This window comes from Oryzias latipes, chromosome 9 (genome assembly GCF_053564925.1).
Source record: "Oryzias latipes strain Hd-rR chromosome 9, Olatipes_Hd-rR_3.1".
Classification (NCBI taxonomy): domain Eukaryota; kingdom Metazoa; phylum Chordata; class Actinopteri; order Beloniformes; family Adrianichthyidae; genus Oryzias; species Oryzias latipes.
The window spans coordinates 24861261-24886900 of NC_136245.1; the positions used below are offsets into that span (position 1 = coordinate 24861261).

Sequence of the window (25640 nt, forward strand, 5' to 3'; positions counted from 1 at the left end):
AGAGACAAGGAGCGATCTGTGCGTGGAGACATCGCCGCTGAGGAGGGATGCTGAGGCAGGAGGAGGAGGGAGGGGCGGGGCTCCCCCCCCCTACCCCCACAGACCAAACCAACTAAACTATAACAGCAGCCGACGCACGTTCCTCTGACAAACACAAGCGGGTGTGCGCGCAGGCTGGTTAGAAGAGCAGAGGATGGGGAAGCAGTTCGTTCATCTTTTTTGTGTGTTTGTTTTTCCTTCCTTTTCGTCTCATCTCGTCACACCTGCACAGAGAAGCCTGTTTCTTTGAGCTGTTTTTGTGTGCGTGTGTCTGGACATCTCCGTGCGTCTCGGTCGTTTGGCACACTGTGCGTCCTTCACCCGCTGGAACCATGTCAGACTCCGAGGACATGACGGAGTTCGCCAGCATCGTAGAGCGGATCGAGAGGGGCGAGGTGAGTCTCATCCGGATGGTTTCTGACAGCAGGGGTCCGTGCCGGCCTCCAGGGATTCTATTCTATTCTATTCTATTCTATTCTATTCTATTCTATTCTATTCTATTCAATAACATCAACTTACAGGTTGGTTGATGTGTTCAGGCACATTAAAGAAAATCACATTTCCATTCTGTTTTTTCACATCATGTGAAAATAATCATTACATCATATGGAAGACATTTGTAGACAATTTTTAAATTTCACCCTTTTCTTTAAGAAAATCGGTGTTCCATTGGTTTGAATTTTTTTTTTTTTTGCCTTTATTGTGTTAGTGCTGCAGGATTGGCAGACTTTATTCAGTGGCCTATTGGAGCCACTTGGAAGCAGCAGTGGTGTGGTGACAGCAGGCTCTGACTTTCTCTGGTGTGCATGAGGCTCCGTCCGCCTGTCAGACTGGCAGAAAACGGTCTCCTATTTTTTTGCTTTAGAATAAAAATCACAATTGATTTGGTGCTTTCAGCTGCAGAAATCAGTCACATTTGATCAATTTCTCCCTGAGATGAGGTGCAAAATGTGAAAACCTGAAGCCCACATGGGTTGTCCAAAAAAACAATGAAGATGAAAAATAAATGGAATTTACTGGTTCTATCTGAGATAAAATAAAGACACCCAATTAATTTGAGTGTGATATGCACACTTAAACCCATTTATCTCTGATGTCATTTTGAAAATGAACAGTTTGAAGATAATTAAGAAATGAAGTTTATCTCACCAGAACAAGCTTGACTCATCAAATTGTTGCAGTAACACATGGCTAATCTGTCATTTCATCTGAAACATGACTCCAGAAAGTTGCCTGACATATTTTAATCCCAGCAACTCCTTTTGTGAAATGAAAGAGGAGACCAACCACATTGTGGCCATATGAGACTCTGCTGTGCTCTGATGACTGAATTTGTTACTTAACATATTTAAGTTTGTGCATCCTGGTGATGCATAAACCGCTCTGCTGTCATCCTGTAAACATTTAGAATTTTCTTTAAGCAACTTTACTGGATGTTGCAGCCCTTGTAGAGAAACTATGACATTTCCTAGAATGTTATGATTATTTTAGCAGAAGACATATAAGGAGAAGCTAAAAGCTCTCTTGATGAAACATGGGAAATGTGACTCATGTTATCTGCAGATCCAGGTCACTTAACTTACTTCTCTTTTGTCCCTCTGCTCAAATAAAATTGGCTTTTATAAAGAGAACCTATTATTCAATACAATACAAAGAATGTCATAACAAAAGAGACTGACAAGGTCAGAGGCAGATTACCAGTGTTCTCTGAGACAAAAAGCAGGTTCTTTCTCTGTCATTTCAACATCCATTTATAACTTTCTCTGCATTAACCTAAGACTTTAAGTTTCTTCTGGGATTTATCTCTTTCCCTCCACATCAGTTGTCATTTAAATATCTGAGGATCCCCTCTTTATTGACAGTCACAGTTCCCCTCTGAAGCATATAACAATCTTATTTCATATTCTTTTTGTTTGTGTGGAATGTTTTTCTAATCCAAAAGAATGAACCTTTCATTAAATAAAAAATGTCTCAGGAGAAACGTTTCTAAAACATCCTGTGGAAAAAGGGATGCAGATTTTTCATAGTTGTCACCTTAAAAATGATCCAACGGATCACTTTATACTTAATTTATACTTAATGCCACTCTGTGGTGGAGTCAACTAGTTGCCTAAACCTTTAAAACTCATGACTGACATGAACAAATTTGGCTTTATTTATGACTCTTAGCGTTTTATTCAATACAGAGGATCCAGAGTAAGGTCTTTAAATCTTGTGTGCAGAATTGAATGGATGGAAATGGGTCTTTTAAAAGCTGGAAGTGGCTGTAAACCGTGACACATCGCGAACTGTATTCACATGGGGATTTCTAAAATATTTAATTATTACCTCACTTTGATGAGACGAATATTCAAAAGTATTCAGTTAAAATGTTGTGAAATAATCACAAAGTTCCCCTGCGACAAACTGGCTAACTGTCCAAAATATCTCCTACCTTCGCCCACGCGTGGCCGGGATAAGCTCCAGCTGCCCTGCGACCCCAAAAGGGACAAAACAGGTTCAGAAAATGAATGAATAAATGAGTCAAAACGTTGAGATGTGTGTGTCTCAAACTGATCCAAAATAGTTTCTGAATTGATCTTTAATTATATTTTCAGAAAGTAAGAGAAATGAGAGAAACTTTGTGTGGAAAAAGGATTCAGAGTTGGAGAAGAATTCAAGTAAATATTGACATGGAGACAAACATAAGAGTGTGAAAATGTTGCCCAAACCCTTTGCATTGCATTCATGACACTTAATGCAACACAAATGTGAACCTCAGTGTAATCCAAAACCAAATTTAGTGAAGATTTATGCAATACTTATAAAATGTGGTCAAAGAGAGCTATTTCACTATGTGATATTCTTAATTTTTCTATTTCTCCAACTTTTCAGTTATCAAAGCCTACTAAGAGATGACTTTGGAAGTAAGGAATTGTGTTGTTTCTGCACAGTTTAAACCCTTCTTGATCTGGGATGGCTGAAACTTTGACTTTAAGGGATTTAACAAAGGCTTTATCTGGTTTTCAACTATTGTTTAGATGACTAACCTATGATGCTGTGTGCACATAAGCAGTCAGGGTTTGTTAGGGCTTGTACTGAAAATCACATCAATGAAATATGATGACATTTTCTGATGATATGCTATATCATTATATCTTCATGAACTTAATAGTCGTGGACTAGGTTTGATTAAGCAGGACATTTTCTTCAGATTGAAACCTTTTGGTTTAGTTTCTTTTCTCACCTGACAAGTGGGAACAAACCAGCATCGGTTTTTGTAAATAATCATTAGGAAACATTCAAATCTCACAACTTTTCTGCGTTATTACCACCTCCTCACATCACTCTGTTTACCCACAAGGTATTTAGCAAACAAACTCTTTTGTTTGTTCACACTACCGTACCCGAGTTCACTAGAAAGTGAACAGAAACCATTGCCAGGTATCAGACCAGGTTTTGCCTGTTTGATCAAATGTATGTCTACTTTCACACCTGTTAAATAAACAGAGCAGACTATCGGGACTCACACCTCTAAGTAAATGATGCAATGTGAGCTAAGGCTATGTCCCCTGACAGGTTTAGATGAATTTATTAAGTGAAAAAATCCTTTATTTGAAAAGAAATGGAAAAAAAGGCAATCGCTTTTAACAACCTTATTGGGGAACTTTTGTCTTCTGAGGGCTTTGTCTTGAAAATGACCATGTGGTGGGACTGTCTCTTTAAATTTCATTTTCTTTTACTGCTCAAACATGTTGGTACTGAAACTTAATAAAAGGTTTTAATTTACAAACTAAAACACATTTTGACAGAGTGTTTTATTTAAAAGCGTTCCCAGTGGTCTTTTAATTATGATTATGCTGGTTTTTTTTTTGGGCAAAATCAAAACAATTGTCCTTTTCAGGGACATAGTTTCTGCAGAGCGGGATTAGATCAATAGAGATTTACCTCTGAGTTGTGGGCGGGACCACTGCATCAAGTAAGCCTGCCACTATTTCCCATCATCTGTCAGTCTCTCCCACCCCTCACAACCCCAACCTAACATTACCAGTGAAACAAAAATGGTGAACGTTATAGGAGCTATCCAGCCAACAGTTTTGAGCCAGATGCCAGCTTGGACGTGGAAAACAAAGATGTATATGGATGTATATGGAAGTGGATGCATCAAAATGGAGCGGAGGAGGGAGCTTGGTCTTAAATCACATCTGCAAGCTTTTCCCATGGCATTTTTGTTGTTGAATAAAGAAATACAGTACTCAGAAATTTTGAACTTAATTTTCTCTCTCTCTCTCTCTCTCTCTCTCTCTCTATATGGTCCATCATGAGAAAAAAAGCCACCAAAACTTGTTAAAAACATTTTTAAAAAGGTTTTTTCATCAGAGAGGGTCTTTAACTGGTTAAATGTCTACTTCACTAATGTATGGGGAAACATTTTCCCCTGAGGGCTGAGCCCCCCTTAACTTTAAAATTAGGTGGGAATGTCACTTTGAATATATATATACATATATTACTGCTGAAACATCTTGGTATTGAAAATTTAATATAAGTTATTAGTTCAAAACTTTTGACAGAGTGGATATTTCCTCGTTTGGTTAAATAAAAGCTGAATCTCTTTGGAGGGAAATAAAAAGTTTACGTGAAGTCCATGAAGGCATCAGCAGCAGCTCTGTGAGGACCCCCCTCCCCCTCCCCCCGCCTTCCTCCTCCCTCTTAGTGGTTTGCTGATTCACCCCCCCCCCCCCCCCTTTATTTAAACTCCCTCGTTCCCGGCCGCGGGCATCTTCCGCTCGCGTTGTTACAGAAGTTCCCTAACACCGCGCGCGCGCCGTAGCTGTAGTCGCTCGCGGGCTGCTTCCTTCTCCCTCATCATGACTGCAGAGATGCGGCGGAGCAGCGTGGCTGCGGTAAGTCCCAGACAAGTGGATTCACGGGCTCTCTGGAGATAACAGCCGCCCGGACCCCGACAGTGACAGTCATTTCTGAGCAGCTCTCGCTCAGGCCTTGCTAAAACTCCAGACTTCGTTACTTTGTTCTAGAGGAATTTGTCCTCCGTTTTTGGTTTGAAGTTCCTCTAAATTTTATTTTTGGAGTTGATTACTTTTGATCACGTGGGTCGCTGGCGTTCAGGGTTTGTGGAAGCTGCAGGAGGCGGTTTTAGCACAAGCTGAAACTGAATGAGCAATCAGTCCTCAGGACAAACAAAGTTGGTCATTTTCAGCCCTGGAAATGGTGGTTAGATGTTAATTTTGTTCCTGTTTTTTTCTATATTTAGACGAAGTTAATCCTCTGTTATGTAATGGAGACAGAAACATTAGGGCAGGCTGTTCAATGGTCATTGGGGCAGTTTTTGTGATTTTTTTTTTTTTTTAAAAGTTGAAATCATTGAGTTCCTGGTTCCTCTGTTCATTGATTTCTTTTTCCAATACTTCACATGTTATACATGTTATACTTTTTTTAAAATACACCTTTAAAAAAATGTCCATGAAAAGACTTGGTGTGTTTGTAATAGAGAACACGTCTGGCTCCATCCTCAGGTTCCCATCAAGAACATTGAGAGGGAGCTGATCTGCCCCATCTGTAAGGAGCTCTTCACCCACCCGCTGATCCTGCCCTGCCAGCACAGCGTCTGCCACAAATGTGTGCGGGAGCTGCTCATGCTGAACCACGACGACTCCTTCGATGCCGGTTCCGAGTGCTCCCTGCCCGGCAGCCCCAGGTCCAGGGTGCCGTCTCCCTCCATGGAGAGGCTGGACAGGCTTGTGAGATCAGGTGGGTCTCGGGGTAAGGAATCTAAACCTCTTCTGTGTTGGATGGGGTTGAATTGGACCTGTGCGGGTGGGAATTCAGAGCCGTTTGAGATGTTTCGGATCAGCTGGGTCAAGAAGTGATAGAAGGAAAGATTTAGACCACAGGAAGAGATCTATCAAACGTGTGCTCATCCTTGTCTTCCTTTTAATGGATTCATGACTTTGCATTGGTTTTCAATTTCCTGTTTGTCGGTTTTTAGCTCGACACTGATCGTATTTGCAGCTTTGATGGGTTTGAGTAGCAGGAAGTTGCTTCTTAGTATTTGAAAAACAAAAAAGGCTTATGCAAAAAAAGGATCTGGTTCTCTTGCAGGCAAAAAGATTCCATGAATCAATAGGCTCATATCTATCTAAAGAACTGGTTTCACACTTTAAAGTCCCACTCGATTCATCTTTAGATGTATTTCAAGAGTTCCCATAGTTACGATTATGCTTTTTTTTTTCAGCCAAAATGTCGTTTTCTAGGACAGTAGTTTATTAGAAAGTTTGCCTTGGAGTTGGTGGCGTTAAGCCCCGACCCATTTTCCATCATCCACTTGTTTACACTCTCTCCCACTAGATTACTGCCCTTCACCTAACATTACCGGTGCTGCAAAAATGGCGAGCAATATTGGCGCTATCCAATCGTACAGTTTTGAGCCAGATGCCAGCTCAGAGTGGAAAACCAAGACTTGCACAGATCTATTTCTCTACAAGTGGATGCATCAGAATAGAGCGGAGCAGGAAGCTTGCGGCCTGCCAATTGTAGCTTTTGTTAGTTTTTGTCTACTGGTGATTAACGATTTGACCATAGAAATGCCTAAAAAAACAACAATTTTTAGCTTTACGTTTTGTACATGTTGTCCGTCATAAAAAAAAGCAGCATAAACAAGTTAAAAAAACATTTTTTTTTTTATCGGAGTGGGTCTTTAAAGAACAAAGGAGGTGGAAAGTCTGCCACTTTTGGTGACCTTCATGTGAAGGTAAATGTAGATAGAGCTCCTCCTTTTTGTTCTTAAGTTTGTTCAAGACAAGTATAAATGAAATATTTCTTTCTCTCCCCGACCACAATCCTTTGTTGCTCCTTCTAATCATGTTTGCTTTACAGACGCCATCAAACGGGAAAGGAACTTGCCAAACCGTAGCTTTGCCACCTTAAGACAAGAACAGCAGGGTGAAAAAAAATAAAATAAAATAAACACAAGATCACTGAAGTTTTCAGACAGCCTCGGGGCATTTCCTGCAATCACAGTATCCTGTGTAATCATTAAAAAAACCAGCTTCAGGAGCAGAATGGAAACTGCTTTCCACCTCATAGGCTGATTTAACAATTGTGTGATCTTTGCACACACACTCAAATAAATCCAGGTGATGAACTGAGGCTGTCAGGGTGTTTGCTGGGAGCTCAAAGCGTGTTGCAGCAGAAGCAGCAGCAGAAGCAGCCAGGCTTTTCAAAACGGCCTCAGAGCAGCTCTTGAAGGTGCCTCGTTCGCTCTCTCCAGCGCCATTATCGACCAAACAATGGGCCTGCTTTATTAGTTTGCTTTAACTCTTAGCATTAAAAATGAGGCTTACCTTGGAGGATAGAAGGAATATTTGGAGACTGAAAGTGTGCAGGATATGTTTGAGACTAGTTCTATGTTGAAGGAAATTAGTTTATTTTCTTTTATTGTTGTTGTGTTCACAATAAATGCCTTACCTGAACATAACGACATGGCATACTTTTTTAATGTTTAAAGGCTTAAAAAAATAATCGTTTTACGTTTGGGTTCTCTGAAAATTAAGTCTTTAAGGGGGTATTTGTTTAAGCGAAATGCCACGTCAATCAGCAGAAACTTTAATCCCGAACCAAAAGGCCAGAGCCAGAAAAATCCGTGAAGTACTCCTTAAGACGAAAAGCTTTTTGTGCGAGTTGTTCCGACCTGGGTCAAAACCACCCCGTCTGCGCTCCGAAGCAGAATCTCTCATTCAGACTGCTCCTCTGGAGCCTGAATGAGTTGATTCTTCGAGGGATGCCGGAGTTTGGCCAATCCTACTTCTTAGCTTGCTTGTGGGCTCAATCATCACATCTTAACTGCATTCAGAGTCAAATAATGTGCAGGGAATTGACCCAATATGGGTCGCTCTTTGTGCTTCTAAATAATAATGGTGAGTTAAGAAAACGGTGAGGGATATTCCTAACATCAGCCCTCTGACGGCCCCAGTGCTCAGCTCTCTCTGGTAGCCATAGTGACGCAATCTGCCTGCAGGGAATGAGTGAGGGATTAAATGAAGACGGAGAAAGAAAGGACTTAAAGCTAAATTTATCAGCGTGCAACGTGAACAAGATTTGCAGAGCGCGGAAAGGTGATCACTGAATCTTTGTCATTGTGTTACAGCTTTATTGTGTTGACACAACACACGGCATTGTTCACTGTGACTGACATGACTGTTGGTGGGTGGGTGCTCTTAAAAGCACAGAAATGCACTTTTCTAGACAATTTTGACACGTTGGGGGGAAACAGTTTTGACAAAAGCTCAGTGAGTTCAACATGCTGCTGTACAGTAAATCCAAAGCTTCAGCTTGGCTTAAAGATGAGCTCCAGAAATCGTTCAAAAAGTCACAAACTAATTATTCAATTGTAATTATTTTTAGAATTCAGTTGCAGAAATGTTAATTATTGTGAAAATGAGCTTTTTGGCACTTAATTTTTTTTTTTTTTAATTCGGAAAGCAAAACTGGACGTGTCAAACAGGAGGTCGTCCTCAGGATGGGACTTTTAAATGTTTCAACATGAAGAGTTAAGCTAACAGACTTTTAGTGTCACAGTTGTGTGATCATTGCAGTCTGACACAGCTGTGACAATACAAGTTGTACTTTTGTTTGTTTTAAAAAATAAAGTGGACATTCTTTATGGTTGTCATGGCAGATCTCTAGTAAAATGCAGTTTCAGGGCACATTTGGGATTTTTGCCTGAGATTATAATCAATACATCTTGAGTTTAGTCTGAATACATACAATACACATACATGGCCTATTGTATACTTGTACTTAATCATAAGTAGTTTAAGTGTGCTACTTTTTGCTAAGAGTGAACATGTATTTTGAGTTTGCAGCTTAACATGTAATGAATTTACCAATGAGCACAGATGCTTGAATGGGGGTTGAGCACATTAAGGTGGCATGTTTCAGTTGTTTTAAGGTGGACTGCAGCTTGTGCAGAAATCTAGTGCTTTTCTTCAGTCTTGACCACTGAGTAAAACAAATTAGATTTAGTAAATCCCTTCCTGAAAAACAGAATTTATTTTATTTTTTGACCAGAAATAAACTTTTTTTTTTTTTTTTCTTTAAGTCAAACATGTCTACTTCATGAATTAGGTTTTGTGTCCACAGTAATCGGGCTGAGCACATACTTTCATTAAATTTCATGTAATTATCCAAGTTTTTGGTGTTTTTGTTTCATGGGTGTCATGCTTTGGATCCACATCTCACATCACATTATGCATTGCTTTCCTTTGCCGTGTTTGTCTCATCTCACCTCTCTGTTCATTGCTTGCAGCCACAGTGCGAAGGTCGTTTGGAAGTCGAGGTAGACGCGGGCTCCGTGTTTTGAGTAGCTGTAGTAGTGAGTACAGTGTTACTATAGAATCCCCCTCAAACCCTAGTTTGGCTCTACTTTTCATCTTTTAAAGCCTATTTAGCAACAAAAAAACTCTCACAGATACACTTTTACACAATTACTACTATAACTTGAAGTTGTTGAAAACAAAAGGCGTTTAATTGGATATGATTTAAGTTTTTTTTTTGTTTCTAACTAAAGAAAAGATAAATCATGTCTAGTAAATAGTTTTTTTTTTTTTTTTTTAACAGACTACTTTAAATAAATCAACCTGGATCAATGAGACTACACAGACATATTACTGCTAACGTTTAGATTCAGAAAAAACTCCTAAAATATGTTTTTCTTCAGATTATAAGACTTTAAAGGTTAGTATGAGTAAAAAGCAAATCTAAATTGCTTGTGAAGTTTCCAGGGTCTAGATAGATGGGGAAAGGAATGTGCTAGCTGCCTGAACCACACATGATGGCAAGTAAAGCAGATTTATTCACGGAGCGAGACATTTGCAGGTCTCTACTGAGCGGAAAAAAACTCCAATACGTTTGCCTCAACTGTGAATTCTTCTTTTGTTTTGAATGTTTACATGTAAATTATTCTAGGATGTGTTTTGTGTTTACATGACTATAAGCTCTTCAGTTTTGTTTCAACCACTTTGCTTTACATTTTATTTATTTGACTTTGGTTTTTAATGTTACCTTTATTTCTTTATAAATCAATACATCAATCAAATTGGCTCAAAGAAATCCATCCTTTTTATTTCACTTCTTTTTTGGCTGGATAATTTAAATAATGGTTATATAGTTGAAATTTCATTTAGGATCAAGATAGTATTGCATGATCTACTATCAGAACAGGCTTCACACCCGCATTATATGTGCAGCAGAAAAAAATAAAAATGACATTGGAAGAATAACTGTCCCATTTTCCACCATTTATCCCATTGGTTTTTAAACGATCAGTCTTCAGTTCTCATCCCTTCCAGCATGTCCTCGCTCAAACTTGGTTCCTTTGCCGTTCCCACAGCTTTTCCTCTCCTGCGCCTCGTTGTTTTTGAAGTGCAGTCTGAAGTGGCCTCCTTGTTTTGCTTACCTGAGGAGTGTTTGATTTAATTCCAGGTCCTTGGAAACGAAGTGGCAACACAGGCGCTCAAACTGAGATAAATCCAGCACTCCTCGCTTCTTCCCCTGTCCCTCACAAACATGAAGCAATACTTTTTCTTTTTGCATTGACCTTTTTTTTAAAACTTTTTATTTTTTTATTAAGCTGGTTTTTAGTGTTGTGACTGTGTGGTGACGGACCCTGCTTGTGTCTGTTGTGACATTGTGTATCACGGTTTCTTCTAGTGTTGCTCTCTGTCTCTTGTTCAGATGCAGGGGCATCGGGAACAAGGTCATTACCAAGAGAATCTCTTAAAACTTAAGTTTTAAGAGAATTTCAACTTCTTGTTTGATTATTGGCACACTGAACTGGACATTTAGCTAATTTCATTTGCTAGAATTTTAGTTTATCTATCCAACTTCACTTTTTTTTTATTTTCACAATATTTTCCTTTCAGTTCAATGAAAATTACAATCTTTCTTTCTTTCATTCGATTTAAAAAAAAAAAAAAGTTGTCCAGATCATTGTTTCCACTTGATATAATCAGAAGTTCAGTGGTAAATGTTGTTTCCTCTACGCTCCAAGATTATCTTCCGTGGCTCTCCTTTATCTTGTCCCTCCTGACCCGGTGCTCTTGTCTGGTTTTTCCTCTTGGGCTTTTTTCTTTCAATGACAGCTGCTTTATGTATTATGTATTGGTGTTTTGTGCCATTCACCTTTGCTAGTACATGGTGGCTGTCATTGTTGGGGGTAAAAAAAAGTGCAAAAGGAAACGTGCTGAGGCCCTCTTTGGAATGAAAAAGGAATTCCTATTTAAAGCTTTAGAGTTCTTGCACCATAACTAGTATAAAAAGCTATTTTGTTTTTATTTTTAATGTATGCTGTCTATTTTAACTCTGAAAACAGTTTCTTCTCCAAATAGAGCCTCAGACAAGACTGCAGACTGGGTGGCCAACGGCTAAAAAAACCTGCAAAGATGATGACGAGCTCTTCCACTCCCCTCCAGGTTCCATCTCTTCTCCGGGCTGGCGAAGAGGTTCCGTCACTCCCCGGGTCACCACCATCCCGTGCCCGGGCTGCCAGCATGACATCGACCTCGGCGAACGCGGCATCAGCATGCTGTTCCGCAACTTCACCCTGGAGAACATCGTCGAACGCTACCGACAAGCTGCCCGCGCGGCCGTCGCAATCATGTGCAACATCTGCAAACCTCCCAACCAGCAGGAGGCGACGAAGAGCTGCATGGACTGCAAGGCTAGCTACTGTAACGAGTGCTTCAAGCTGCACCACCCCTGGGGCACTCCAAAAGCCCAGCATGAGTATGTGGGCCCCACCACGAATTTTAGACCCAAGGTAAGGAGGCATCGCAGTCGTCAAAATTGTTCAGTGTTGACATGTTCTAGTGGAATTTTGCTGATGATGGACATAAAGAAGTTTAAAATAGTATTTTAGTATTTATTTAAATTGATGTGAATCCGGAGCAGACGAAAAAATGTTTGAAAAGATCGTGATTGTTCCTTAAAAGATACGCAGGGCGGGGCAGAAGCTTCCTGCTCCGCTCCATTCTGATGCATCCACTTGTAGACAAATATTAAAGTACGTCGTCGTTTTCCTCGTCTGGCATCTGAATCAAAACTGTCCGGCCGGATTGTCTCTGTAATGTTCACCATCTTCATTACACCGCTAATGTTAGGTTGAGGTTGTGAGGGGCTGTAAGCTAGCTGGAGAGAGTGTGAACGGATAGCGCTGTCATGCGAGGTTGCTCTGCACCAATGTTCCCGCCCACAACTCAGAGTTAAAGTTCTAATCAACTACTGCCGTACGCAGAAACTGTCCTCAAATGAGACAAGTTATTTTAACTTCTTTTTTTTTTTTTTTTTTACTTTTTCGGCTAAAGGCGACATAATCATAATTAAGTCCAGTGGGAAGGATTTGACAATGAATCAAAAGGTGATCAGAGTTGGACTTTAAACGTTTACAGGAACAAAAATGTTTGGTTTTTTTTCCGTTCCAACATTGATAAGTAATTTCATTAAACTGAAAGACAAAAATAAGGAATGTTGCAATATTGAAGTGTAGTTCAAAGTCCTTGTTTATCAGACAACACAATGTAACCTGTGAAGGGGATCTTGGCATTAAAGTGCTGACCTTTTAGACTGAACAGGAAACGTTTCACAGAAGTGTCTGCTGCTTTTTAAATCCACGTCCTCTTTCAGGTTTTACCTCAGCCTGTTTTCAGATCATGTTCGTACACTGCTAAACCCTGGCGTTTAATGTCAAAGCACTTCATCTGCTTAACGTTCTGCTGTCCCTGTTGGTGGAAGATGATTGTGGGTTTTTTTTTTCTCTCCAAAATCTTGTAGGTGCTCATGTGCCCAGAGCACGAGATGGAGAAGGTGAACATGTACTGTGAAGTCTGTAAACGGCCAGTGTGTCACCTATGCAAGCTGGGAGGATCCCACGCCAACCACAAAGTCACTTCAATGAGCAGTGCCTACAAGATCCTCAAGGTAATGCAGCCCGACGCTGTTCAAAGCACAGCGGAAAACTTCCCAATAAATGTTATCCAAACCGTCTGAGTGAATTAAAGAGTGGGTTTATGATAGCAGAATTTATCTGAGCCAGCAAACAATGCTACATCATCAGTGACTTGATGATGTTCCCGACTTCAAAGAAAACCAAGTATCGACTCTTTATGTTCACCTTTGCACAGTTTTAGATGCCCCAGAGTTTAAGTGGTGCGATTTCTACTAGAATAGCTTTCAGATAACCTTGTCAGACGGGACTTGGCAGCATTTTTGAAAAGCTGGATTTGACATAAATTACTAGATGTTCAGAGGGGTGACCAAGACCCCGAATAGGACCTTTTGTTGTGATGTCATGCTCTGACGGATCCCTGGATCTCCTTTCTGCTGCTGTAATATTAATGGACATTAAGACTTGTTTGCTCCAGACTTGTCTGTCCTTGGAAACTGAAACCCAGGTTGGCAAAAGGACCAGCGCTTTAAAACAATAACTTCTTTTGAAATTAGAGTAAACACGCCAAAGTTTTGGATTGTTTTTCACAAATATATTTATTTTTATAGTTATTTTATTATATATGTATTTTTTTAACAGAATGGTTTTGGTTTTTCAGCCAAAACAAGGTAATTTGGAGTTTTAGAATTAACGTAAAGCTTAAAGATTTGATACTTGTTTGTTTAGATGGGCACAATGTTTCATACCTTATGAAGCCTTTTGCTCCATCATAATGTGTGCCATTTCAAATTAAAAGGTGTATCACATGTCCTGGAAACCTTTTGTCAGTTAAAGACGGGCTCAGGTTTCATTTCCTTTACGCGCTTAAGAGTTGAATGTGTTGAGATTTATTACATGGATACTCAAGAGCAAAATGATAATAAAAAAAACCATGGCTAATTGTAATATTTTCATGTCTGCAGTGTTCATTTTTGCCGTGTCACTGTTGTGGGGGTCTGAGTGTAGGTTGTGTGAAAGTTTGCTTATCTGTTTATGGTTTCTGTCTGCAGGAGAAACTGGCCAAGAGTATCCATTACCTCATCAGCAAAGAGGATCAGGTCAGGACTCAGATTACTGAGCTGGAGCTACTCATCAGTCAGACGGAGGTGAGGAAGCTGACTCACGTTGCAGCAACTCAAACGATCTTCTTACTTTTCAAAATTTGGTTTATAAAGCATAAATGGGACTGGGTACGCCTGACAAAACTTCAAACGATGCTACAGTATAACAGTCTGCTATTCTGGTGTGTTGATGAAGCAACAATCTGCTGTAAGATGGGAGACTGTGAGGAAGAGGAGCTTCCTCTTCCTTATGAAACTTCATTGCCGTCATTGAAGTCTTGCGGGCAAATTCTAGGCCAAAGAAACCTGTTGTGAGGTAATAAACCCAAAAATAACAACAACAAATCATAAACAAGAACAGTTGGGACATGAGGATCAGGAGAGGTGCATCATGGGATATTCCCTAGAGACCTTGGCCTAGTGAGTCAGAATTGAAGTGGGGTTTCTTTGAACGGTTTAGCTAAAAGCTTTTTTTTTCTTTTCTTTTTCCATAAATGAGCATCTTTTTCTTTTTTTTTCTAAATAAACATTTTTTTCTTTTTAAGCTGTCAAACCACCTTCTCCTCAGTGTAAATTAAGGTATTGATGTCCATTCTGGTTACATCTCATTCTCTAGTCCCTCTGGGGAGAAAAAAAATCCAGTAACCCAGAAAATGTCTGGTTAAAGGAAACGGCTGTGTGAAAGTAGAACAGTCTTTTGTTGGAATACTGTATACAGAAAGGTGAGTTGTCCTAAAACCAGTTTGAGTCATTTGGTTCCCTTCTCACATGGATGTGTTTCAGCTTCAAAGCTGGGTCTACTGTAGATTTTGCTGTTGGACCTGGATGAGGGCGTGTTCGGTGTGCTGTTCATTGTTAATTACAGCGGTTGTAGAGGACCGGGTGGGGTTCAGATCAAAGCTTTGGGGCATTTTCTAAAGTCATACCTTTCACGCTTCCCCTACCTGCACCATCTAATCTGAAAGAATTACAACAAAACTACACTGATTAGTAATAACATTATGACATCATATGGTGGCATGAAAAATAATAATGTAAAGATTTGAGTGCAAACTGTTTAGAATTAGACACCGTCAGATAATCTCCCTACTTCGACTACATTTCTTAACAGGTTTTGATAGTTGGTGGTTTTAATGGTATTATCTTGCCTCCACTTTACCACTGATGAACTATTAAGAAAGATCTTAATGTAAAACACTCAAGATTACAGTTGAAACTATTTGTATTTTAAAATGCAAGAGATGTGTAACGCATTCTAGGACGGTGATATTGAAAGTAAAAGACTGTTGCTGAGTCACGGGTAATCTGTAATTATTAAAGCTTGAAAAAAGCCTAAAAAAAAAAAAACTCGTGACAACTAACTGAAACTTGAGACATGAGTGTCAAAACGAAACCAGGAAAACTAAAAGCTGCAGTTGTAATAGAAGAAGAATCCACGGCGCTCCTGTAGGGGTGTGGTGAAGTCCATTCTCAATGGCTTAAAGGCCTTTTTGCGGCATCTGCGCGATCTTGATGGAGGGTTTAAGGGTTGTTGCTAGATTTTATTCATGCATTTGGTGAGCCTTTGTATGATGGATAACTGGTCAAGTAGGATTGTGCAGTTGCAGTTGGGTCTGAGACTCTCCAGGTGTAGAGTTGCTCTGAAAACACCTGGAGCTCAAAACTGGTGGTACAACAGGTGACTTTCATGTTTTGGAAACAGATGTTAATTTTTCTTCTTCTCTCTTGAAAGGAAAATGGTCAGCTGGCTGAGCGCCAGGCCAACGAGCACTTTGAGCGTCTGTTTGAGACTCTTCAAGAAAGAAGATCCGAGATGCTGCGATCCATTGAGCAGTCTCGTAACCGGCGAATGGAACAGCTGAAGTCCCAGGTACAAGACATCCCACTTTCACTCATCATTGACTCTATCCTTTAGAACCTCCTCCATCCATCTGTCTAACAGATCAATCCTAGCATCATGTTTGCCAGACACGGATGCGATTAACTCCTACAGCAATCGTAAACTGAAATGGCTATACTGTTTCTCAGGTGGAGGAGTACCAGGGTATGCTGGAGAACAGTGGGTTGGTCGGTTACGCGCAGGAGGTGTTGAAGGAGACCGATCAGTCCTGCTTTGTACAAACTGCAAAGCAGCTGCATGTCAGGTACATGGCTATATTTACCAAAAGGAGCCTCTTAGAAACAAGTGCTGTAATCCTTTTTGTGTCCAAAAGTGTAGACGAATGAATATTTTAAAGTTTAGATAGAAGTTGCTCATTTTACACTGAATGTAGCAGCAAAGCTTCCTGAGCAGCATATAAAGATTGTTTGTTTGCTATAATTTTACCAAACTTGTCTTGTGTGTGCACCTAACTTATTATTTTTTTTCTCCGCACATGGTTTTTACGCATTAAATTACTGCAATTGGATTTGGTCTGTTAACCCCGGCCAATCCACTAATGTGTTTTGTCGGCTGGAGTGTGTCTGCAGCCGCGGGCGCCACGTGCGCTGAGGTCGCTGACGAATAGACCTGTGCTGCAGCGCTCTAGGGGCGCTCTGGGGTATTCTCAGCTACTGACTGAGCTGTATAAGCTGCTTTTGATAATCTGGGAAAGTTTTCACTTAAGCAATGGTGCCTGTGGTTTTCCCTCGTCAAAGATTTGTTGTTTTTAACGTCTGCACTCACTTTGACCAAAGTAAAACTCCTCTAGGAAGACTAATATTTAAAAAAAAAAGTTTGGCTTGCTCAATGCTTAAAGACCGATGGAAAATCATGTTCTTTGAGTTTTTGACATGCACGTGTGGAATTCTTTTATGAAAGAGCACAAATGTAATGAAGAAAGCATTTCATTTCTGCATTTCTGAGTATTTCTACTTCACAATGGCCTAGTGTCCATGCACAAGCTCCCTGATCTGCCCCACCCAGTTTGCACGAGCTCAGGTGCGGGAGAAAGAAGATGGCACATTGCAGCACTGCCCGCATGTGTTTTAAGCGCATCCAAGGCTGAAATTTGTTTTTTAGCCGCACACATTTAAAATGAAAACTAAAAAAACGTTGGATGTGTTTTCTGCTTTTGATCCATCCCCCTGGTGGAGCGGTGAGCTGCAGAAACTACCGCGCTCAAGAGCCCTTTGATGGAAAAAGGCTTCGGATAGACATGAAATGTAATTTTAAGACATTTAGGTCGTGGGAATTTGGTCAAAAATGTCATAATCGTAACGAAAACACCACTGGGAACGTGTTTTTTTTTTTTTTTTTGCTCATATTTATTTTTATTTTTGTTCCCCCCTTCTTTCATGGGGGACTTTAACAGCTCACAGCATTCTCAGTCCTTCTTTGTTGTCTTTGATTGTAGGATCCAGAAAGCCACAGACTCCCTGAGGACGTTCCATCCTGCAGCTGACACCTGCTTTGACGAGTTTGTACTGGACACATCCAGAGAAGAAACGCTCCTCAAGGAGATGTGCTTTGGTGGAGGTACAGAAATGCACAGAGAATTTGAGTTTCTTTTAGGTTAATTTAGCTATGTTTACACTGGGCATGTAACGCACGTTTGAGAACGCGCCCAACGCCGGTTCTTGAACGTGCATTTAGCCCATGGTGTTCACACTATTGTTTACTAGCACATGACAGCCACCCACAGTGGTCCAGATCTGGCTCCAGACTTTTTCTTTCACATCTTTATTCTGATAAATTAAAGATTTTTTGTCATACAATTCTGATCGGGCACAAACTGCAATTACTCATTTCTTCTCCACGATCAAATCAGTCCCTGATTGGTCGAAGTTCAAGCTGGTTGAACTTTCAATGCGCATTCAGTGGCTGCGTTTTGAACATAGAGCCTGAAAACAGTTGTAGAAAGTTGAGTAGCTACATGTAAACAAGTGTTTTGAGTGTGGAAGCCAGAGAGGCACACTTGTATGCATTTACATAGACTTTTCATTGATTGTGGTGGGTTGAACCTGTGTTTCCATGGGTGGTGTAAATGTAGCTTTACTCCTTCCCAGCACCAGGTGGTGGGGCAGATTGTAAATATTCTGTCTAGTGTTATACTGCTCAACATGGAGAATTTCCCCCCCTCATTTACAAACTAAAACTATTAAAGTAATGCATGAAATGTAAATAGGATTTGAAAATGAACCAATGCTCCTAAACCAGCTCTTAATTTCACACAATCTTTTCAATCCGCTTCATTAAACAAGCTCCAGCTTAAGGATTTATGGTTGGAAATGTATAGCAATTCATTGCCTTTTAAGTAAAATTAAGAAATCTTCTTTTTTTGCTTTCAAAGTTTTTATCTGCTTCCACAGAGGCACAGCAATTGTATTTGATGCTCAGACCTGTTATTTGTTGTTGTGTTTTAATGCACAATGGGCCACTAATGCTGGTGCATGGCTGTATTTGGAGCTGATCCTGGTTATTATCTTTATAGGAGTTAAGTTGTTCCTCTAAGAAGAGTTCTTGGTTGCAAATTCGCACCCTAGTCCAAAACCCAGATGTTCTGAGATTTAAAAAATAAACTTAATGAAAGGAATTTCTTTTAAACCAAAGTTTCAGTTGCACAACAGGCTTTAGTCCAGTCACGTTAGCAAAGACTGTAGTTTTCCATGTTTTTTCCTACAGTCTACTGTACTTTTCTAACTAGACATTGCTCCAGAGTTTAAGTCGCCAAAAATGAACAATAAAGAAGAAAAATCATACGAATTGCACGGAAGTAAAAGTCACACCTCTGGCCAAACTGTATTAAAAAAAACTTGACTTATACTCAGAAAAATAGTCGTTTGAAGTCAGTGATGAAGAACTTATTTCAATCTGCATCCATTTTGTGGACAGATGAATGGAAATGAAAAATCTTGTGAAAAAAAAAAATTACTTTTTAAAACTGTAGTCTTTTGCAAAGTTCTCTCCTCTCCTTCAGAAAGTGCCGGCTGAAGGAGATGTCTCAGTCTTATTGATGTCTTTAATCTATGTGCTCTGCTGGAGCTGCTGACGCGGGCGGTGCTCTGCTGTCAGAGATGCAGGGATTGCTGCAATAATTCAGGCTAGAAGAATATTGCAGCAGTAAACAAAGAACTACAATGTGTGTGGACAAGAGACTGCATGTGTCTGAACCCAGAGGAGTTTATGGTTTTATTTTGGGGTTCTTGATATGTGTATGTCGGCTTCTGGTAAAAGCTGAAGTGGTTATCTCTTTCACAGTTTTGGATTTTTTTTTTCCCTACAGCTGACAAACTTTAACTTTAAATCTAATTCCATCTTCAATGTTCAGATTAATTGACTAATGATAAAACTGATAATTGGATAAAAATCCTAAAATTCTGGATGTGTTAAAAAATGAAAAACCTGTGGTTGAGGACAGAGGTATGTTTACAAAGAACGCTATCTTGATGTAAAGTTGACCCGACTGTTTATGAGGAGAAAAGCTGACTGAAGAAAAATGTTAATGAGCTAATCGAAAGAGTCTGATTCTGTGCAAATATGTGATAAACCGACCTTCCTTGAGGAAATTATTGTTAGCTGAGCAAAAGAGAAAATGAGCTTTTGCTACACTTACTCAGCACATTTCTTTCATTTACTTAAAGTGATTTTTAGGTGGGCGGGGCTTCTTACAGTTTCATTTCCAGGCAGTCGGTCTGTGAAAACCTCTTAAGCTCCATTATGCAAAGTGGTTTCATCCCTCCTCCTGAGTGGAGAGTCCTGGATTCTGACCTTCCTAGCATTGCTTTCTAAGCTTTGGTGTGGTACTATTCATGATTAGGGTGCAAATACGATTTATTTTTAATCCACCGGCAAGATTCTAAGTGAAGTGTGGTGATTTTTAGAATGCAAACCTTTGAGTTTCTGGCTGCCGTTTCTCTGACCTCCAGTTCCAGACCCCCCTCTGATTGACTTGTCCCAAAGCAAAGTCTACAATGAGGCCTCGATCTGCTGGAGGCTGGCGGACGACCATCTTCCTACAGATCAGCATGTGCTTGAGTATCGCAGGTAGGCTTCAAAACCGCAAGAAAGAACTTTCAGAAAAGTTGAACCATGCGTTTGGTGCAGAGGGAGGTAGCTCATAAATTATACTCTGTGTCCAGACTTGTAGGCCCGAGCCAGTCCCCGTCTAAGGAGGACGGAGAAGACGGCGGGCTCTGGAGGGCGACGGACAGAGTATATGGAAGCAACACTATAGTGAATGACCTGGAGCCTGACTCCCTGTACTCCTTCAGAGTTCGAAGCTGCAGGAACTCCATGTTCAGTCCCTACAGCCCTGAAGTGGCCTTTCACACACCGCCTGCTCCTGGTAAGAGGAAAATTATACGGACAAGGGGAAGACGCAAAGTTCAGGATGTTGACGTCTTTCAGGCTTTTATTTTGAACTTTTTTTGGTGCATTTAATTGTTTTGAGCCTCTGTTTGAGATCGCAATGGGTTAAATCACTTCAAAGGGAAACTCTTTAAAGAATTTTTTCTTTTCCTTCTCCTAAATATGATATTTGCAAACTATTTAAAGTTTTAATTAAATGGTGGCGCTTAATAAAACCATGTAAATGCATATTTCTCTCATGATCAGCTTTTATTTTTTATTTTTGTCCCTTTTGCTATAAGATGGTAAAACTCCCTGACTGAGCATTAAAAGGGATAACTCCGAATTTTTAAGTTTTGATGGTGTTATTCTATTTTTTTAATTAATATATTTTAATCTTTAAAGGTTTTTATGCTTTTATTTTATTAATTTTTATCAGATGTGCAAGTGTTGTTAAATTAGCAGCTTGCAACAATTGAAATTCCTTCAGAATAAAGGATTATATTCAGGTTTTCTTTTTATATTAATTTAATTTATTTCGTATTAAAAATTTTTATAGGTTTTAATGATCTTTTTTTCTTTTTCTTCCTTCACTTAAACCCGGACTGTACATTTACTTAAACGTGTCACAATCAGTGTATGATTTCATTATTGTGTACCATTATATTGTATATGGTTGTCAGCTCAGCCTTTAAAAAGGTTTATTATTATGCTCTAGTTGGCTCAGACTTTCCCAGACGTATGCAAATGAACTCGTCTTCCCCAGTGCAGACTTGAGGTTTCATGGATGGTTGAGTTAACGGACATAATTATGTCAGCTAGTGTGTGTCCTGGATTATGGTAATAATGGCATTTGGCCTATTAACTATTTATAGCATGCGTTAAATTTCAACTGCTGTGCTGTGTATAAAGGGTGGTTGAGCATAAGAATAATGGATTTTTCAAAGACGGTCCTCTTGTATTGGAAGGCTTTTAGCGCCCTCCTCTGTTTGTCTTCTGTACTTGTCAGTAATGGCTTACTTTTGTTTTGTTTTTTTCTGATTTGTCTGTTTTTCTTTCTTGCTAGTATTTTTTTAATTTTTTTTTAATCTTATTGCTTTTTCTTTTCCTGCAGTTTTTGGGTTCCTGTTGAGTGATAAATGTGGCTTCAGCGCCGAAAGGCTGGTTCTTAACAAAAGACGAGACACAGTCGAGAGTGTGGCAGGCGCAGCCTTTCTCCTCGCAGCTGAACGCGTGCAGACGGGTAGCTACATCAGCCTAGACTACATCATTGGAGATACGGGAATTTCTCAAGGAAGGTATGTACAGAGGTGAAGTTGACCACATCTGGGTCACATGGTTTTATTCATTTGTTTTTCCTATTTGAGTCCAAAATGCTTCAGTTTTGGAGCACTTGACCGTATGGAGCCTATTGCTATGGATAAATTGATAAAATATTCATGTACCTATGTTATTTTGCAGGCACTATTGGGCGTTTAAGGTGGAGCCGCACTCCTACATGGTTAAGGTGGGAGTGGCTTCAGATACAAAGATCCTTGAATGGTTCCACAATCCAAGAGACACCAGCAGCCCAAGGTATGTCCAGCACAAACATGTTGTCCAGCATTGTTGGATTTAGACAATATTATTTGTTTTTTTTTATTATTTCCCAACAAAGCCTGGTGTGAAAACACTCATTACTTCTGTGTCTGATTGGTACTAAACCCTGTGATGTAAGGGAACCAGTATAAACTCCTAAAGAGCTTATTGGCAGACCGAGCCAGCATTTCTCTGGACCAACTCTTGGACAAGAGCACAATATTTACATAAATAAAAAAAAACTAAATCTGTACTAAAGCTGCATTTAGAAGCTAATTATGGGTTTTGTTTTTTAGCCCCCCCTGCTGCAATATTTAAAAAGTGCAACTTTAGGTCTGTATAGATCAGGGGTGGGCAAATTATTTTGACTCGTGGGCCACAATCCTGATCCTGCCCTTGATAGAAGGGCAGGATCAGGAGCAGATGCGTGAAGAGTTTAGGTAATCCACCTCGTACGAAAAAGAAATGACTTGGACTCTGGATAAAACATGCTTTAATTTTTATTGAAAATTAATATTTATATTTTGGAGTTTTTCTTTCAAACTGTGGTTTTCTTCTTTATAAAGGTTTGATGTTGCACAGGGAAAACTCCAAACTTGGAGAAATGCTGCGTTCATGGGTTGTTATGATTGGAAAAATGAGTGTCCGACTCAAAAAACACACATGAATGTCAGAAATGCAACAAATCTACCAACACCACATGAATGCAGGACAACGTTCTGCACCTAGACAAGTCTATGGGGAAGAACCAGAATTACAGGGAAAATAACTCCTTAATAAGGATTATCAATATAACTTATTCCCGTTTGGCGAGTCCGATTAGTTTAACCCGAGTTTAAACTAATTATCTTTTGCCCATCCCTGGTCTAGATTGTAACGATGTGAGCACAAGTTTTCCATTTTACTGTTTCACATTTCAAACATTGACCTTTCTGTTCTGATGACCATAAAATCGTTGTAGCTCTGAGTGGGTCGAGCTGGTGAGGTAATGCAGACCCCCCCCCCCCCCCTCTTTTTCGGTATTCACCAGGTACGACCATGACAGTGGACATGACAGCGGCAGCGAGGACGCGTGTTACGAAGTCTCCCAACCCTTCATCCTCCTCACACTTGGCATGGGCAAACTCTTCATCCCCAAGGCCTCTTCCTCCACCGCCAACCCACCGGCCAGCGATCCCGGCAACCGCGTGCTCCCCATGCCCCAGCGCCTGGGCATATGCTTGGATTACGACTCCAGCCGAGTCTTCTTCTATGACGCAGACACCATGAGGTGCATTTACGAGAGGCAGGTGGATTGCTCGGGAACAATGTTTCCAGCTTTTGGCCTCATGGGCAGCGGAAAGGTTCAGCTGGAGGACTTCATCACGGCGAAGAGACTGACTTTCTGAGAGAGGAGGGCGATTGTTGGCACAACTGGACTGGACTTTCTTTCATTTTTAGCTTGCTTTGTGAAAATCTGATTTTTACAGACAGGGTAAAGGTTAAACCAAACCGATATTTTAAGGATGATACGTGGCAGTTGGCATCTAAACCTTTTTTTTTTCTTTTTTTTTAAATAATAAAATGGCCTCAAATCCACAGTACAGTAACACGTATTGATGTCAGAGCTCTTTATAGGCTGGTTTCCGTATAAAAGGCCTTCTTTACATACCAAAGCCACTTCTGGTTTATTGTTTTTGTACTTGTTTTAATGCTTGGCTGGTTTCAGCTTTTCAACATTAACTAGCTGTTCTTGAGGCAGTCACTTTAAATGTTCTTTTTAACATTAAACTACTTGGATTTACAGTTTTTTTTTTTTGTTTTTTTTTAAGGAATATAATTGTAGAATATTTTCTTTGCTTGGGTGTTTTCTCCTCGTCTATACGTAGCAGCACAGGTTTAGGACGGTTTTGATGGATCTGAAAAAGCTAGCACCTTTATGCCTTTTTTAGGAAGCAAATCAGTGAGTTTGCTTTAGAAAGCAGATGATGGTATTGTTGCACAAGTGTAAAGATTTACTGTAGGGATAGTTTGTTCACTGGTGTCAGGTGTTAATAATTGTGTTTTGACTTTTATGACTGACTGGTTGGTTTGTTTTGCACATTTTGTGAAATGTGACACTACTTTTAATGCTGGAATTATTGTAATAAATTCACAAGACTCACATTCACCTCCATTTTTAAAGCTGGATCACGACACCCTTTCACTTCCTGTTTGCTCGCCACGCCTTTTCCACCTCACAAATGTATGTAAAAAGCTAAAACATCTGACGGCTGCAACAACACTTGAAAGCCAAGGCGTTTTGGCTCTGGTGCTAGTGACCTGCTGCTTACTGAGTGGACTCACAGCCTTTGCCTTTTGCATCTCAAAAGGAGAAAAAAAACGCCAGTCAGGTTCAAAAAGTGCTTTTGCAAACTGTCAAAACACCAATGAGGTGCAAGCAGGTGTAGTGTTTTTGGCCTCAAGACTGTTATGTTGGTAGAAAATTAGCTTGGTTTGAATCCGTTTAGTCTGATGGGACACTGGACGTTATCACTGGGGAATTGCATACATGTACAGGAAAAATGTGCCTGCACATCAATTTGTTTGTACGTTTCTAAGTTTTGATTTCTGAAGGGTCAGGGCAATCGGTTTACGTTTTCTCAGGCTCCTGGCTCTGATTTTGGGCTACATGCTACCTACCTCTGTCGGTCAGGCCTGGAAAACCTTAAACTACTGTACCGGTTCTGACAAACAGGTTTGATTTAAAACATACCATCTCACTCCACTCTTTAAGTGTCATTAAACTGATATTTCAAGTTTTTCTTTTTATAGTTTATGTACATATTAATCCAGACTACTGAGTGAAATAAAGTGACGTTCTTGTTTTCTTGTGGATCATAACTGATGGAAATTGCTGTAGGACAATGTTACCCCATTTAGCTGCATTTTATTATTTTTATTAAGGTTATGTTATTAAAGTAACTTGATTTCCATTTGTATTGTTTGGCTTGATGTGTTTCTTTTATTAGACTATAAAACATTGTATTCAACACTAAAATCTATTCAACTGTAATGTTTATGACCAGTTCTGCAAATGTTTGTGTGCAGCTGTTACTGTAGTCCTCACAGATATGAATTCTCTCTGAAATCAATTTTTTTTTTTTTTTTTTTTTTTTTTTTTTTGGTCCAACATCTATGCATTTCACAGTCTACGGTCCAGTTTTGTTTGCACACAATCAATTGTTGAAAACAAGGAGCCCAGTTTGAATTTTTCTCCCGCTTTGGAGGCCGTAAGCTTTTATCTTGTAGCATTTGGCTGGATCTTATAACCTGCATATAAATCTGGATGTTAAATAATCAACAGGCTAACTCTAAATTTAAGCTAAACTAGCTCCTCAGTAATTGTAGCATGCTAGGCTCTGCAGGTGTGCAATGTGTGCAAGAAAGTGGCTGTAGGACCGCAGAAACAACGTATGCCTTTAAAGACAATTTGCACTGTTAACACCTAGAAGGCTATTTTATATTTTGCGCTTTTAAATCTCTCCTTGTTGGGAGAGAATCTTAACAATCATGAATGCTTGAAATGTTGGCCCGTGCTTTTGTCTCCATGTGGTTTTGCTGAGGTCTCTGGTCTTGACTTCATGTGATGTGCACAGAACTGCAAAGATGTGAAAATGTGTTGGGATGCTGAAAGAGGCCACTTTTTCTGCTTTGCTGTGTAGGGATTTTAGGAAATAAATTTTTGGAAACTTTC

At 39.9% G+C, this 25640-nt stretch overlaps 1 protein-coding gene across 5 annotated transcripts; it reads left to right on the forward strand.

Moving 5' to 3' along the window:
• On the forward strand, positions 1-25640 carry trim36 (tripartite motif containing 36). Of its 5 annotated transcripts, XM_023958371.2 has the most exons (14): positions 146-434; positions 5553-5787; positions 9344-9373; positions 11508-11854; positions 12865-13011; positions 14029-14124; positions 15812-15949; positions 16108-16223; positions 17415-17536; positions 19927-20044; positions 20140-20345; positions 21462-21645; positions 21809-21922; positions 22956-25640. In XM_023958371.2, the coding sequence occupies exons 1-14, from the start codon at positions 372-374 to the stop codon at positions 23311-23313; spliced, it is 2274 nt and encodes a 757-aa protein (XP_023814139.1). In that variant the 5' UTR covers positions 146-371; the 3' UTR covers positions 23314-25640. The 5 variants fall into 5 exon arrangements, with proteins under 5 accessions (XP_023814142.1, XP_023814139.1, XP_023814140.1 ...); XM_023958374.2 differs by lacking the exon at positions 9344-9373 and having other exon boundaries at positions 1-434; XM_023958372.2 differs by lacking the exon at positions 9344-9373 and having other exon boundaries at positions 5553-5799.

What these genes read in the sequence shown, in the direction of transcription:
- trim36 (XM_023958371.2), top strand. Translation starts at nt 372, where the DNA reads ATGTCAGACTCCGAGGACATGACGGAGTTCGCCAGCATCGTAGAGCGG. An exon ending in AGCGGATCGAGAGGGGCGAG is followed by an intron (nt 435 to 5,552) that starts GTGAGTCTCATC and finishes CTCCATCCTCAG; the next exon opens with GTTCCCATCAAGAACATTGA. An exon ending in GGACAGGCTTGTGAGATCAG is followed by an intron (nt 5,788 to 9,343) that starts GTGGGTCTCGGG and finishes CATTGCTTGCAG; the next exon opens with CCACAGTGCGAAGGTCGTTT.